Genomic DNA, 14,527 nt, shown 5'->3' on the forward strand with positions numbered 1-14,527 from the left:
ACTCCTATTAGAATTATTTTCATATTGCCATATTGTATTACACAGATATTTTAATATTAAAAAAATAATTACCTTTTATTATTTTTCAAATATCTAAGATAAATATAGCCACGAAGCGACCCTGTGCGAAGCCGGGTACTTCAGCTAGTATTGTATAAAATGAATAGCACCGAATCTCCACTAATAATAGCCATAGAAGTCGCATATTATTAAAAATGTCAAGATGTTGACAAAACCCATCTTCTATACTCTATAGAGATAAAGGCTTAATATATAATATATAATGAAAACTAAGCAAAAAAAGACCTCTGGTCTACTGACTTCTCTTTTTTACTATAATTTCAGTTAATTACTTACATGATTTATAACATTGTGCTGATTTTCCCAATATAAACTATGAATTCTTCATTACATAGGATTACATAAGTAGTGTATAATAAATTCAACTTCAGTTTGATATTTCATGCATCCCACATGTAAACATTTCAATATAAACTTAACCGATAAAATACATCCCTCGACAATTTTACGTAGGCAGCACTAAACAGTATGTACATTGGTGATAATTTTTATGATGAATAATCAGGTAAAAATCCGAAGAATCCGTACCTACATTTTTTTTGACCATGTTTGATCCTGATAAGATTATATTATGTGCCTCCACAGGGTGGAGGATTGTATTAACAGATTTCAGTTTTTACGAGAAATGGATGTTGCCCACTTGGTCAACCTGGTTCATACTCCGACTCAAAACACAAATTGAAAAATAATGTGTATTTGTCATATCCAGGATTCGAACCTGGGAACCGAGACGTTATATGCCGACGCTTAAGTCGCGCGGCCATCGTGGAACTGTAACCTACATAGGTTATGTAAAAATGCAACATACTTCAAACCAGAATGCGTGTCGCCATGGGGCTCCCAAAGGAAGAAGACAATAATTAACTTGTTTCCAATGCAATCATACCTATAATAGTTCGATTCGAAAATCGAACTTCCTTCAAATCTCCTAATACAAAATGTTTATAATAAAGTCCAATTCGTTGATTTAATACCATGTTCTTCGAGCAGTGACGTCCCGTGGGGGTAGGCAGATTGAGCGTCGCTTGGGGGCGGGAGTTACTCGAAGGGCGGCAAACCGTAAAGAATCATTTGGTATATTCTATCGAAATACCTACCTAAACTTAGTAATGATGAAAATATCTTTCCATTAAAAATTCAGGTCACTGGTTGGAAACAAAATGTTTTAATTAACGTTTAACATGTACTTTTTGTCGAGTTCGCGATATCTAGTTTACTTGCGTTGCCTTTCGACTTTGACCAGAAACGACACGTGCACGAATGATAAAAAATACTGTAGGTATAAAAAAAAATGGGGCGGCATTTTGTCGAAGGACGTCAATGTCCATTTATTGGAACGGCTCCTTCAACGTCGGCGATATTTCGTTATTCTTTGCTTTACTCCGCAAACCGAAGTGTGAAAGTGTTCTTGTTTCTATCGACAAACCATTAAAACTTTTTTTTTTTTAATTTTGTACCTACTGAAATTATTTTAAACTATTGTTTTTAAAAATCTCACTCTCTAGAAGAATTTAAATTAAACCACATACTTACCCATCCGATTATTTATCAGCCTTTTGAGTGGTCATCATTGTATTTCTCCGTTATTTTATTGGTTGTGTTTGTTTGTTCCAGGTTCCCCCGGCCGCCTGATGGCCAAGAGGTCCTCCTCATCGACGGAGCGCGGGACTCCCGCTTCTCCATCGTCTAGCAGCCCGCCCACCAAGGTACACCATTTACCGCCAGCTCGCCAAATCTTCATTAATATATATCATGGTTACATTATTTATTTTACTCAAAATCGTCGTGCGAATAATATTTATGAAGTTATATTAGTTATGCGGTGACTAAGTATTCAGTGATATATTGCTTTTTCTTTGTCAGAGAATATAATATATTCACCGTTTTGGATAATACGTTGTCAGTCATGCGTATTTGTTTTCATTGAAATAAGACTACAACTTGCAGATGGCGTTAGTTAGTATTTAAAATTCAATTAAACCCTGCGAAAACCAAACCATAATACATAAAATAATCAAAAATAGTCGCATATCTATAAAATATCTAAAATTATGCAATTAATTCATACATAACTTTGGATATTTTATAGATAGAATAATAGTTTTTTATCTATTATAGTTTGTTTAGGCAAGGCGTAATGGATTAACAACAATAATATGTGTAATATGTATTCTTAATCCAACGAAAACAAATAAGTACTTGTGAATGAAAAACTCTGCACTATTTTTTCGTATCTTCCAAAATATACCAAAACTATTATGGTTCGGTTTAGGCAGGGTTTAATTGATTTTCAAAAACTAACCAATACCATCTGTAAATTGTAGTCTTAGTTCAATAAAAACAAATACGTATGACTAACAAAGCGTAATGTGCAATATTTATGGCGTATATTAACAGCCTACCTCCACCCTTCGCTACTGCTACTTAGATACCCACCTCATTTAAAGTAGCGGTTAATGAGAGACATAGATTGACCTACAAAAAAAATCAGTTAATTCTGCACGTTGCACTTGGGTGTAAACGACTGTAACAAACGAAAAGAATAATAGTTTACGCTTAGATAATCATGATTAATGTGCTTTCATATACTGACAGATAGTAGATAGTAACGCCAAGTAACAAACGACAATATGTTTATGTCATATTTGGCTTAAAACTCGAACATTGCAGACGATTGAGAATATTTTTAATTTTTTTTCTTAAATTTTAATTATCTTTGTATAGATATTTTTGAATTTTTCTTATTTATCCAGTGCTAGTGATTTTCATATATGTACAGTATTGTTAAAATTACTAGTCAATACTTTCATAATCTATATCTATAGATACGTCAGTTTCTACCAATTGATTCCATCGGTTACTTACAGATGGAATAATAAATTCATTCGGTAATAATTATTGCAGTAGGGTATGTAGCAAATTCTCGTATTGAAATTATTGTATATACAGTAAATGCAAACGTTAAATAATTGTTTTGTGTCCAATCTTCTCTACTGGTATGTAGGTAGACTAAATAATATCTCGTTATATTAAATAAGGAAAAACAAAAAAAAATCTCATGAAAAAATGCAAAAATACCAGAGTGACGTTGTTTTGATGATTTAAAAATTTAAATGACAATGTATGTTTAGTCACATCAGTAGCAATCTTGATTCACGAAAATCGACTAGAACTAACTATATATACCACAAACTTTATACCGTTTTTATTATTCACCTAGTTTAGGATCGTCGATACCTATTTAATGTAACACTTTACAGTTTTAGATAAATGTATCTGTGGTCTTTAGTTAATTTATTATAAACTGGTATTTTACAACGTTTTTATTAGCTCGTATTCTTGTTTGTCCGGTGGTTGTTTGTCCAGTACAAATCTTGCAATCGATTTTTATCTAACTTCCCGACTAGCTAGACATTCGAAACTTTTAGAATATATCAGAACACGATGCCAATGCATTCTTATAATATTTTTAGCCATCTTTAAGCATAATTGAATTCATTTTCAGTTAATTTTGTTTTGTATGGAAAGTTATTTTAGAAAAATCCGTAAAAGACTATTTTTGGTTGCTAAGGGGGTGGTCCTAGCAACTAAATTATTAATATATTCGTGCGTTACTATGGAAATCAAAATGAAATGTCAAAATGACATCTCAGTTTTCTATATTTGTTTGTTTTTTTATTTACTTCATATCAAGTACAAGTTCAGGCATATTGAGCATAATAATTCAACATAAAATTTAAAAACGTTGTATATAAAAAGTTCTTTTTATCTTGTCATTAATTATTAGAGAACTTTGAAAATCTAATATTGTCCGCGAGAAGACTACAGTGGTAAAATATATAACATATAAAACTTTCCTTCAAATACTAGCATAATTTGGATTGACGGAATGGAAGAGCATGAAAACATTACACTTACTGTAATATTTGACCAAAGGCCACGGATATTTATAAGCATTTCATAGTTTTAGAGAGTGATCCATTTCAAAATAATCTATCATAAAAAATACACTTTCGTTCAACAAGATTCAAGTTGTATTCAAATTGACCGAACTAGGATGTAGCTAATAAATCATGCGTAGATTATTATCGGTATGATGTATAATAGAGTAGCTATGTTAACTAAATTCATGCAGCACTTTAATTTTGAAACTTAATTTGAATTTAACTAACTTGATCTGGTTAATAGCGTTGTTTTGGCATTCTCTCAAGGCCTAATCGCTTGTCTTTTAAAATATAGCACCTGTTATTAGGCTGTTGGCCTGTTACAATATTCATAATATCAAAATTTAAATATCAAATCGGATGAGATTTTATCTTACATATTATTCATTTCACTTTCATTTTTGTTGTCCGTGTTGGCTCTTATTATTATAGATTAAAAATGTGTTTTTTTTACTGTGATAAATGTTTTTTATAGCATTGCTCTGAATAACAAATTTAATGTCTTTCGGTTTTGGGTGCCTTCTAAAATATGCATAAATCATTTTTTTTTCATAACGCATCTGAGCATTTCATTTTCTAACCTATTTTATTCTCCGCTCCTGATATATAACATTTCTTTGCCATAAATTAATTAAATTCCCTTGACAACTTTTTAATTGTATAGCTGTTTTTCTTTAATATTGTCGTGAATATTTTCATATCATCTTCCGGAGTAGCAAATTTTATTATCACGTGTTAGTAGCAGTGACGTCCTGGGGGTGGGGGGTAGGCAGATTGAGCGTTGCTTGGGGGCGGCAGTTACTCGCAGGGCGGCAAATCGAGGAGAATCATTTGGAATATATAGAAATAGCTATCTAAACTTAGTAATAACGAAAATATCTTAAAAATCAGCTCACTGGTTTTATCGAGTTCGCGATATCTAGTTTACTTCCGTTGCCCTTCGACGTCCTTGGTGACCAGAAACGACACGTGCAGATTTGCGAATAACTAGTCTAATATTTTGTTGGTAAAGTATCCATAAAACACATTTCTTAGATATTGGACTCATGAAAGGATAATAAAAATACTGTATAAAAAAAATGAGGCGGCATTTTGGCGCTGGTTAGGGGCGGAATTTTATCTAGGGACGTCACTGGTCAGCAGACATTAGGCGTATCGGTACTACTTACTGTATTAGCAATATTGTCTGGAATTATTTTACAGGAGAGCAAATCAACATTTATGGTTACGTTTGGTTAATAAATTTTAAACCAAACTTTTTGCACTTTATGTAAAAAAAAACAAGACTAATTATCTCTTTTCTATTTATTTATAATTTTGCCATATCAAACATAGTATTATTGCGATTTTAATTTGCATATAGAGACATCTTTCCTCAGCTCGGTAAAATACAACAGCATCAATTTGTATGCTTATATCACGTCAAAGATTTATACCATTTTTATTTGAAATAATATTATCATCAAAATTCCAAAAACGGGGGTAAGTAGGTATATCATATCATAGGACAGAAATAATATCATAGTCTCTCTGCTTATTATGGAAAAAAAACATTACCTTTGTACCTGTGTACTTTCTCCGTCGCTAATATCTTTATTAATTTCTAGACTATAAGAAATAGTTATCAATGTTATCATAGTCACTCTTATAATATTATCTTCCCAATAGAATATTTTATGATAGAATTAGAATGAATTTATAATGTAGCGTTTGAGATACTATTCAATTTATTTATTACAATTACAAAAACTAAATATAATTACAATATACTATTCGATAGGATAATCAAATTAAAGCTAAACAAAATAATAAACTGAAGCTAATATAACAATAACAGATAAATAGAATAATTATTACCTCCGTAATTTACAAAATAAATAGTTTTTCAAACAAAATATAATTATGACAATGGAGTCCAAAACTAAGTTTTATAAAAAATATGCAATTTTTGTAATTATTTAACCGTGTAAAACAAAACATGGTGTTGGTATTTAGAAAATAGTAATGTCACGCGTTCGAATGTAGGGGTTTTCGTATATGTATATGGCAATAGTTTAATCAAGAACTTATATTTAAGGTAGGGTGGCTGAAAATTATTTTTAATATATAATAATTTATAGCAGGACACTGTCAAATGAGTCCATAAACGTCAATGAAACAGGTCGTAAATTGAGTACCTAAAATTGATTAGATTATTTTAAATAAGTACCTACTATACATTTTGTTAAATTAACATAATTATTTGATATAATCATATACCACATTATCGTGAAGTTCGATACTTTTGACAGAAAATAATATGACGCAGGTAGAGCGACGCCGAGCGAGAGAAAACGATGAAATAGGCTTCATGTAAGAGCATTCGGAAATACACGGAAGTGCACTTTCGATTTTTTTACCCATTCATTACTCATTAGATTATTATTGGCCCTTTGTTTATATTTTATTGTCAGGTTCAAAATAGGTACTGATTAATTTTAGACTAAAGGATTAAACCTACATTGAGTGATCATTATTTATAACTGAGTAAACTTGATACCCGACTGTAATACAATGCAGTCCAATTTATTTTTGATGACATTTTCCATGTAATTTAAAATTAATTAGAACCAAATTGATTTAAAATAATCGAAAAGTAATGAAAACAGTTTCCTGTTTAATAGGTAGGAATATTCTTGACGAATTCGAAATAAAGCGAAATTTAAAATTAGAACTTCCATAAAACAATTCTAAATTTAACACAAAAAAAATATGCTTCCGGTATCGTTTATATTAAATTTACAACCTGCCGATACTCTGTGCACGCCGTTCCGGTGTGAAGTCAACTCGGCCTAGTGATGCAGCTCTCCCACGCGTTTGCTTACTCACTGGTCAATTTTTATTATTAGATCGCACGTTCGCACGTGACAGTTGTACGTAGTTGCCGTGTCTGAATGTTGTTCATCTTGAACGTAACGTTGTATTCGCGTGCGTTTTACCGCTTCGAGATTATTTATTATTTTACACCTGTTTAGACATGTCTTCTATTTTTTTTTTCAATTAACGTAAAATTTACTTTTTCAAAAATAATTCTATCTATTTATTAGCGTTGGCTAAATTCTCTCTAATTTTGTCTGCGCAAAATATAATTATGTTAAAGTAGAATGACTCAACAGTTTGGGTCAATTGCTGAAAAAAGTTGTAAAATTGTAAATTATTTAAAAATACATCTGTCCATGATGATTGTATAAAAACCCTTTGAGAACATTTCAAATATTTCGATACAAATGCTCATACTTTTCTGTATTCCGTCTCCTCAGATTGAAAACCTGCGTAAAATACTGAAAAGCAAACAAATTTGATCATATTGCGCATTTTTTATTTATTTTAACATGATTAATGACGAGTGGTCTCGTTGAGTGTTGTTTTGATTAAAGCACGCAGATTTGAATGACGTAGGTCATACACGGTCCTATCTACAATTAATTTGATAGCACATAACAGATAATAAACAGAATTTCGATAGGCTAAATACCAATACAGTAAATTTTGAAGCAGGGTTTTAAATGTGTATGTGTGTGTAATACACCAATATTAAATGATCGTCAATGCATAAACCGAGAGCATTTGTCAGTATTCGACGTATGACGTATTCTTGACGCGTGTTTAAATTTATCCCTGTTTGATAGAAATGTTTGCAGATGTAGACGTGCGTTAGTTTCATACAAAATGTGCACTATACTATGACTATAGACAATTTTCATAATCATAATATGTTTTCAGATTTTTGTATAATTTGTTCACGGACGGACGGACTAGGTAAATTATCGGTGTTCGTGGGACGTGCACAGCACCGTTCTTGACATTACGAACTGTATCATGACACACTGCCGTCGCGTATTTCGAGCTCTACTCAGCTATATTTTGGCCAATGCTGTCGAGGCTCGAGTATCGCGAGAGTCGGCGTCTATCGGTGAAAGGGTGGACAGCCAACGCGGCACACAAGCGATCGCCATCCACGTAAAAACCACATAGTTTTTACGCCATTTGTGTCCGATTTACAATAAAAATAACTCGAATCATTCAGTGCGTAATAAAGACAAAGTATTCAACGAACAGTCTTATTTGATATGGCTTACGACAATGACGGATTTCAATGTTGTTCATGGTTATGTTTTGAAATTGCTGTGAAAGTGTGCGTGCGTTCCCACAGTTTTGGCGCGAGTTGTTAGTGTGTGTGTGAGAGTTTAAACAACTTACCTGTCAGGTAAATCCGTGTCTGTAGCGTTGTATGCCGGTAATAGTCATGGAGCCGGATGGTGATGCTGCTGAATTTAGATTGAAGGTAATAATGACTAGGGTTTTATTATTTTGAATGGACTGGCTACATAGTTTATTAGCGACCTTCGCTAATAAAATGTGATTTAGGAGTATTCTGTTTTGAATGGAGTGGTTTGTCACTTGCACAAACGTCAACAAAACGTTCTGTCTCACTTTACCAGCTGTCTCTTGTATAGCAAATAATTATAAGACTACTACTTACAATATCACCTTCTTTTTCTATCTGCTTGCTTTTTCATAGTATCATCTTGTTCACTCATCAACGCTTACTAACTTTAAAACTACATCTTGTATTTCAGATCATTTACTCATCTGATTCTTCTCATCACAAATATTAATTTATCATCACTAATATTTCAATCGCCGTATTACACCTTCATCACATTTACTTCTGTGCGCAGTGTGGGATTTTTGAATATTTTTTAATACTCGTAACTTTTTCACCAGTTTCTGTCTATACTGTTTTTTTTTTAAATTATTAAACTGTAAATAAATATGTAGGCATTGCTAATGTTTAAGAATATAACTATATAAATATGGTAGTATTTTAACAATAATTTGACGTTATTAAGGACCGGATTTAGCATATGGCTAAATCAACATTTCATATTCCATGACACAAGAAACCTAAAAATTAATTGAAGGAATCTATCTATTAAACATCTGAAGACTGGGGAAATATCTACCACCGTAATGAATTTCGAGAGTCACGGTTCTATAAAAGTTGGTAGCCATTTTTATAATAAGTAGTTGGTAGGTACATATTTAAAGTATGGCACCGGAAGACATAGGTATACATACACCATATACTCCTGTTTTGATACGAAAAGAGTTTAAAAAAATCGTTTTTTTTATTAAATTTTTTGGCCCTTCGATATATTTTATTAATCCATGGCCCTTTAAACTCTTTAAAGCATAAGTGAGGCCCTGATGCAATTTTATGGATAGTTGCGTGACAAGTATGCGTCCAATGTTTACAAAGCAAAGTAAATTGAATGTCGAATTTAATAAAAATACCGAAGTAATTGACGTTCTGAAATTGATTCGAATTTAATTTCAATTACATTATAATTTCCTTCGACCACTATACAATATTATTAAAATGGTAGAATTATTGCAATACGAGATATTAATATAACAACAGGTATTAGAGTAGAAGTACCTGTGCAATTCTGCCCTGATAAGTAAAGAGGTTTTAGTGAAATGAGAACCCAAGTGTTCAACTACCCTTTCTCTTATAGGTATTGTGTGAAATTATTGGATTGTTTTGACATAATCTCTAAATAAGATATAGACAATTTAGGGAGTATGTCAACACAATCCAATATATAAGAGAAAGGGTAGTTTAAAACTTGGGTTCTCATTTCATTAAAACCAAATTTTTTTTTACTTAGGAGGCTAGAATTACTGTCAATGTACAATCTTAATTTCCCTCTGTGCACCAAATTCCGAAATTGTATATGTTGTGTAATCGAATTTAGTAATAAATACATCGCCAAATCACGTACAAATTGAGTTTCTGCATTGGTACTGCATTTTCTTGTAGAAATTCTTTACCTTATGAACTGTTTGCCGAAAATGCAAAAATGTTTCACAATATGTCTGAAGACAGCGAAGATCCGGCAGAAAACAAGCACCATTCAAGAAACAAAAAATACGTAGGTAATGAATGGAGGCGTAATAATGATTGATGCAAAATATGAAAACTAATTGACACTAGTCGAGAGTATATTGTCGCGTGTCTACTCAATGGACGTTAAATTATGAATTGATCATAGATTTCCTTCGCCGATCAATCACAGATGCGACACACCGTAGCGAAGAAATAATTGGCGCATCTTTCGTGTTTCATTCACTCGACAGGTTTCGAGAAATGTGAATGAATCTATGTTCTTCAGTTATTTTTATCAAATGTGTACTTTATTACGATAGTGGTCAATAAGGCGGAGATATTTTTTTCTACTTCAATTACGATCGTATCATCATTAATCTGTCCCAAACTCTTTTCTTTACATGAGATTCTTGTAGGAGCCCCACGAACAATTTTAGTATTGCTCACCATGTATTTATAATGGGAATTTTCGTTTTATACTTTTATATACGCATTTAAAGTTATTTAGAACTGGAACTATACATCGCTTTTCTCAAGTTTTTTGTTCTGATATAAGTGGTAAAAGGTGATTTTAGACCAACCCTCAAAAATTCTACTCGTAGAAAAGCCTTAGGCTTAGAGCTTTAGACTTTAGAGTAATCCATGATATTGGTAATTAACTTAATGTATACATTTAAATTGTTTATTCCTCATCTTTCTTCTGCTGTCCTGGTCCGCCCGCTCACAGAAAAGAAAATAGTATCGCATCTTTGATCCTAAAGGCTTAATTACATTGGCAGACGCGCAGATCGAACGATCCACGCCGATCATCGTGACCAACGTTTTTACACTATAAGAAATTACACGCAACGATTCGATCGCGGTGGTCCATGCTTTGGATTGGTTTAAAATAAACATAGTGTTGCTATTATTAAAAATATAGGTTGACCGAAAACTATTTCTTCGTTAGATTGGTAGCTACCATAGAGGTATTAAATAAAAAGAGGGGCAAGGAATCGGCTTTCTCATACAACTGAATGAAGCAGGCCAACAATAGCCGACAACTTACGAGAAATAGCGACGCGATAAAAAAAAATCAGGGCATCACGTTATAACGTTATAACGTAGGTACCCATATAATATAATGTTAACGTGGAAATTCTGCCGCAACTTGATTACCAGCCCGCCTCACCATACTTTTTCACCATACCAGCCTGCTTCACCATACTTTCATATAACCTACCGCCCGTAGGTAGCTACACTGAACAGTTCCTCGCAATTTTACATCAAAACTTAGCTGTCATAGTACCTAACCTCGCAAGTGGGCGGTAGCTTCGGATATTTTCGTACATTCTCGGCAATTTCGCTTGAATCTTCGTGAATCGTTGCAGACAGAAACAGGATTGGTTCCAATTTGCTCACGATCGTTCACGATCCCGGAAAACCATAGATAATAGATTTAGGCAATCGTGGCAGACGATCGGGCCAGACGCAATCTGCCAATGTAATTTGAGCATAAGTAGACTGCACTTCCACGGCGAATGATCGACTTCTAAAAGATGGTATGTTATAATGAGCGTTTTTAATTCACGTTTATTGTACCAGAGGTTAGAATTAAAATATTGTTTTTGGCAGGCACGTTGACATTTTAATTTGGTTTCTAATGTTTTTGCATCGTCGGCGAATTCGCCTTCAGCGGATGGGACTTTCCTATTCATAGGAAGGGTCAAACCTACATCACATTGTACTGTAGCAGGTGCTGCAGTTTTATAATCGTACGTCGATCGTCATCAATGGGTGCATCCACAATATTCCAAGACTGGTCAAGCCACGACATCGTGCTTCGTGCAATTTTGTGACCCACTTGTGCACATTTTTGCATAATTCGTGACTGCATCCAAGATGCAACTCGCGATGGACGCAATCATTATAATAACATGCTCATGTTAACCGTCGTGTAGCGCAATAATAAAATTTCATTTTATTTTAGCTACCCAGTGTGTTCTGGGAAGAGATACGCAAAACGTTTTTAACATCTGCAGAGATTGATCGCACTAACGTACTTAGATCTGCGAGACAGTTTTGTGTATTTAATTTTCGCTGTTTTTCTTTTCATAATAGTAATCGTGAGATGTGTAACGTGAAATTATTAATTATTGTGAAAGAACTAAATTGTGCGTAAAGATATTTCATTTTGTGTGTGTGAATTTTTATTTTCTTTGACAATGTTATATTCGTTGTGGTTTGTAATGTCTTCTACAATGGTTTTGTGTTTTAATGAATATAAAATTACGTAAGTTAGCAGACCATGATATTTTTTCATATAAATTTAGTACTTACATATTTTAAGTATATTTATGATAAAAAATAAAAAAATACCTATATTATTATTTCCTACTTACATATAAGATAGGTACTTCAGTAATTAAAGTAATACCTACTTTGATTTTAAATACAAAAGCCGATCGTCAAATAGTAGCTCAATTTAGAAAGCGCTTCAGTGAGTATTAAAAGCCATTAGTTAAAATTTGCCGTAATTAAGTATGACTCCTTTAGCATTGTGGTCAATGTGCGTGTGCGCGATACCCGAGGCAGGTTCGAGTCCTGCGGTGTCTTACTTAAAAAAAAAAGATTTTTTCTGTTGGTTATAATATATTTTCTCAGAAGTGTTTGCAAAATTATGTATGTTCAATGTATCTAAATAAAATGTCTACTACTTTTAGAGATTCAGAAATTTGATGTTTTGCTCACAGTAAAGTAGGTATAACCCAAAACGCTCGCTTCCTATTCCATTGGTCATAGATTCGAATTTCTACTGCAATGTAGGTATTTGGTCAAATTGATACCGATCCTCGTAACATATTATATAGGTAATAAACATCTCCCTACTTCCCAGTCCACACTATCATAGTCAATATATTCAGTATTCATGCGGAAATGGTAATTTACCTTTTACACTATGTATTATTATTTACCTATGTACAATGCATTTCTGTGGCACAATTAATTATTATCATTGACGGTTTCCTATCATACATATTTTTACAGCTGTATGCTTCGATAATGTTTAATGCAATGACGATGACCCGAATGGCCTTAAATACGATTATGGATATTTTATAAACAATGCAGCATGGTCATCAGTTACTATTAGAGTTGGGTATTTCCCGAGAAAATCTCAATCTCGAGATTCGGGATTTCCAGAAAAGAATTCTCGAGATCGGGGAATTTAAAAAAAACCTGTAAAAATCCTAAAATCAGTGTAAAACAGACAAATTCCAAAAAATATGATTTTTTTTATTTATGTAAGAAGACAAACGAAATAGAAGTAGGAAAACAAAAATAATTCAAAACATTACTTATTAATATAGGATTTTAAAAAACACAGACTGTCAATCGCGTACGCTTTTGAGACACAAAATTCCCTGATGTTGAAAAAATTGCGCTCATTTTGAGTCGACGTTGGCTTAATTGTGTTTAATGCCCCGATCAGTATTTTTGAACGTTTTATGTTTCTGTCCACTTTTTTCATATAGAAAATCGTGATTTCCCTTTTTTCCAATTCTCGAGAATTCCCGAAACCCAACTCTAGTTAGGTACTATCGATGTAAAGAAGCCTTTAGTGAAATCTTAATACTATTCCAATTATAATTTTAATTAAAACTTTCTTATAGTAAAATTTACTTTTCATGATAATCTTTATGATGTTATTATAAAATTATGCTATACATAATCTCTTTATCGGGATGATCGTTGTATCGTGCCGGATGAATATATTATATTATAAATTATAACATACTTCGTAAGCCTTGAAAAATAAACACTTTCACGACCAAATATGAAAACGTGCCGCATTGCCAAAAAATTAAACAATGCTTTCTTATAAAATTGTAACGCACGATTTTTATTCGTGCTGTTATGAATAATTTAGACATCAAACTTTAATAATTAAAATTGTGAACGAAAATTTTTGACGGGTAGTTGGGAAGTAGAAGTGTATACATAAATTTTGTAGTTTTGAAATTTTCGTAATTAATTACTAAATGTTTAAAATTTAATTTTTCTTTACTTTTATTTTTCTCTGTGGAAGGTCACAGAACAATATTGTTAACGAGAGCCACAATAGTGAGGTTGTATTGTATACATACTTATTATTTCATCTTTCAAACGTATAATTCTTATAAAATGCTTAGTGTTCAGTAGGACGGGAGCGTTATAAAAAAATATAAATAAAGTTATTATGGCTGAATACATTTTATATCAGGTTGGTAGGTGCTATATACAAAATCAATAATATTACTATAATTAAAAAAATGTAAATCACGTCGTGCATTAATTCGCGTTTTATTAACAGAATTTACTGACAGATTACGGGGAATAGTAAGTTGTAAGCCGTACGCCTGGGTCCTTGGTCTGGATCCAACAGACATCGAAAAACATACATTCTCGAATTACTCCACCGTGGGCCACCATGTAGTGTCCCTGGCATGGCCCCCAAATCCTGAAGCGGGTCCCCAGGCTAGGATGTTTGGTGGGCCCCCCTACCTATCACTAAGGGTAAAAGCAGTGTGGCGCGCTACTATAGCGTTTC

General features: G+C 32.8%; 1 protein-coding gene across 5 annotated transcripts in view; it reads left to right on the top strand.

The window, feature by feature from the left end:
• The window catches only part of MICAL-like (protein), a 342,544-nt gene that overhangs the window by 307,914 nt on the left and 20,103 nt on the right, over window positions 1-14,527 (top strand). For 2 of the 5 annotated variants that reach the window (XM_085957918.1, XM_085957917.1), the window contains exon 4: window positions 1,696-1,787. In XM_085957918.1, coding sequence (XP_085814044.1) covers window positions 1,696-1,787 — 92 coding nt within the window. Of the gene's footprint in view, window positions 1-1,695; window positions 1,788-7,954; window positions 8,350-14,527 lie in introns of those variants that run through there. The other 3 variants (XM_085957920.1, XM_085957919.1, XM_085957921.1) reach the window with 3 other exon arrangements.

This window comes from Rhyacophila brunnea, unplaced genomic scaffold (assembly GCF_057557595.1).
Source record: "Rhyacophila brunnea isolate RB1 unplaced genomic scaffold, BYU_Rbru_1.0 scaffold_7, whole genome shotgun sequence".
NCBI classification, from domain to species: domain Eukaryota; kingdom Metazoa; phylum Arthropoda; class Insecta; order Trichoptera; family Rhyacophilidae; genus Rhyacophila; species Rhyacophila brunnea.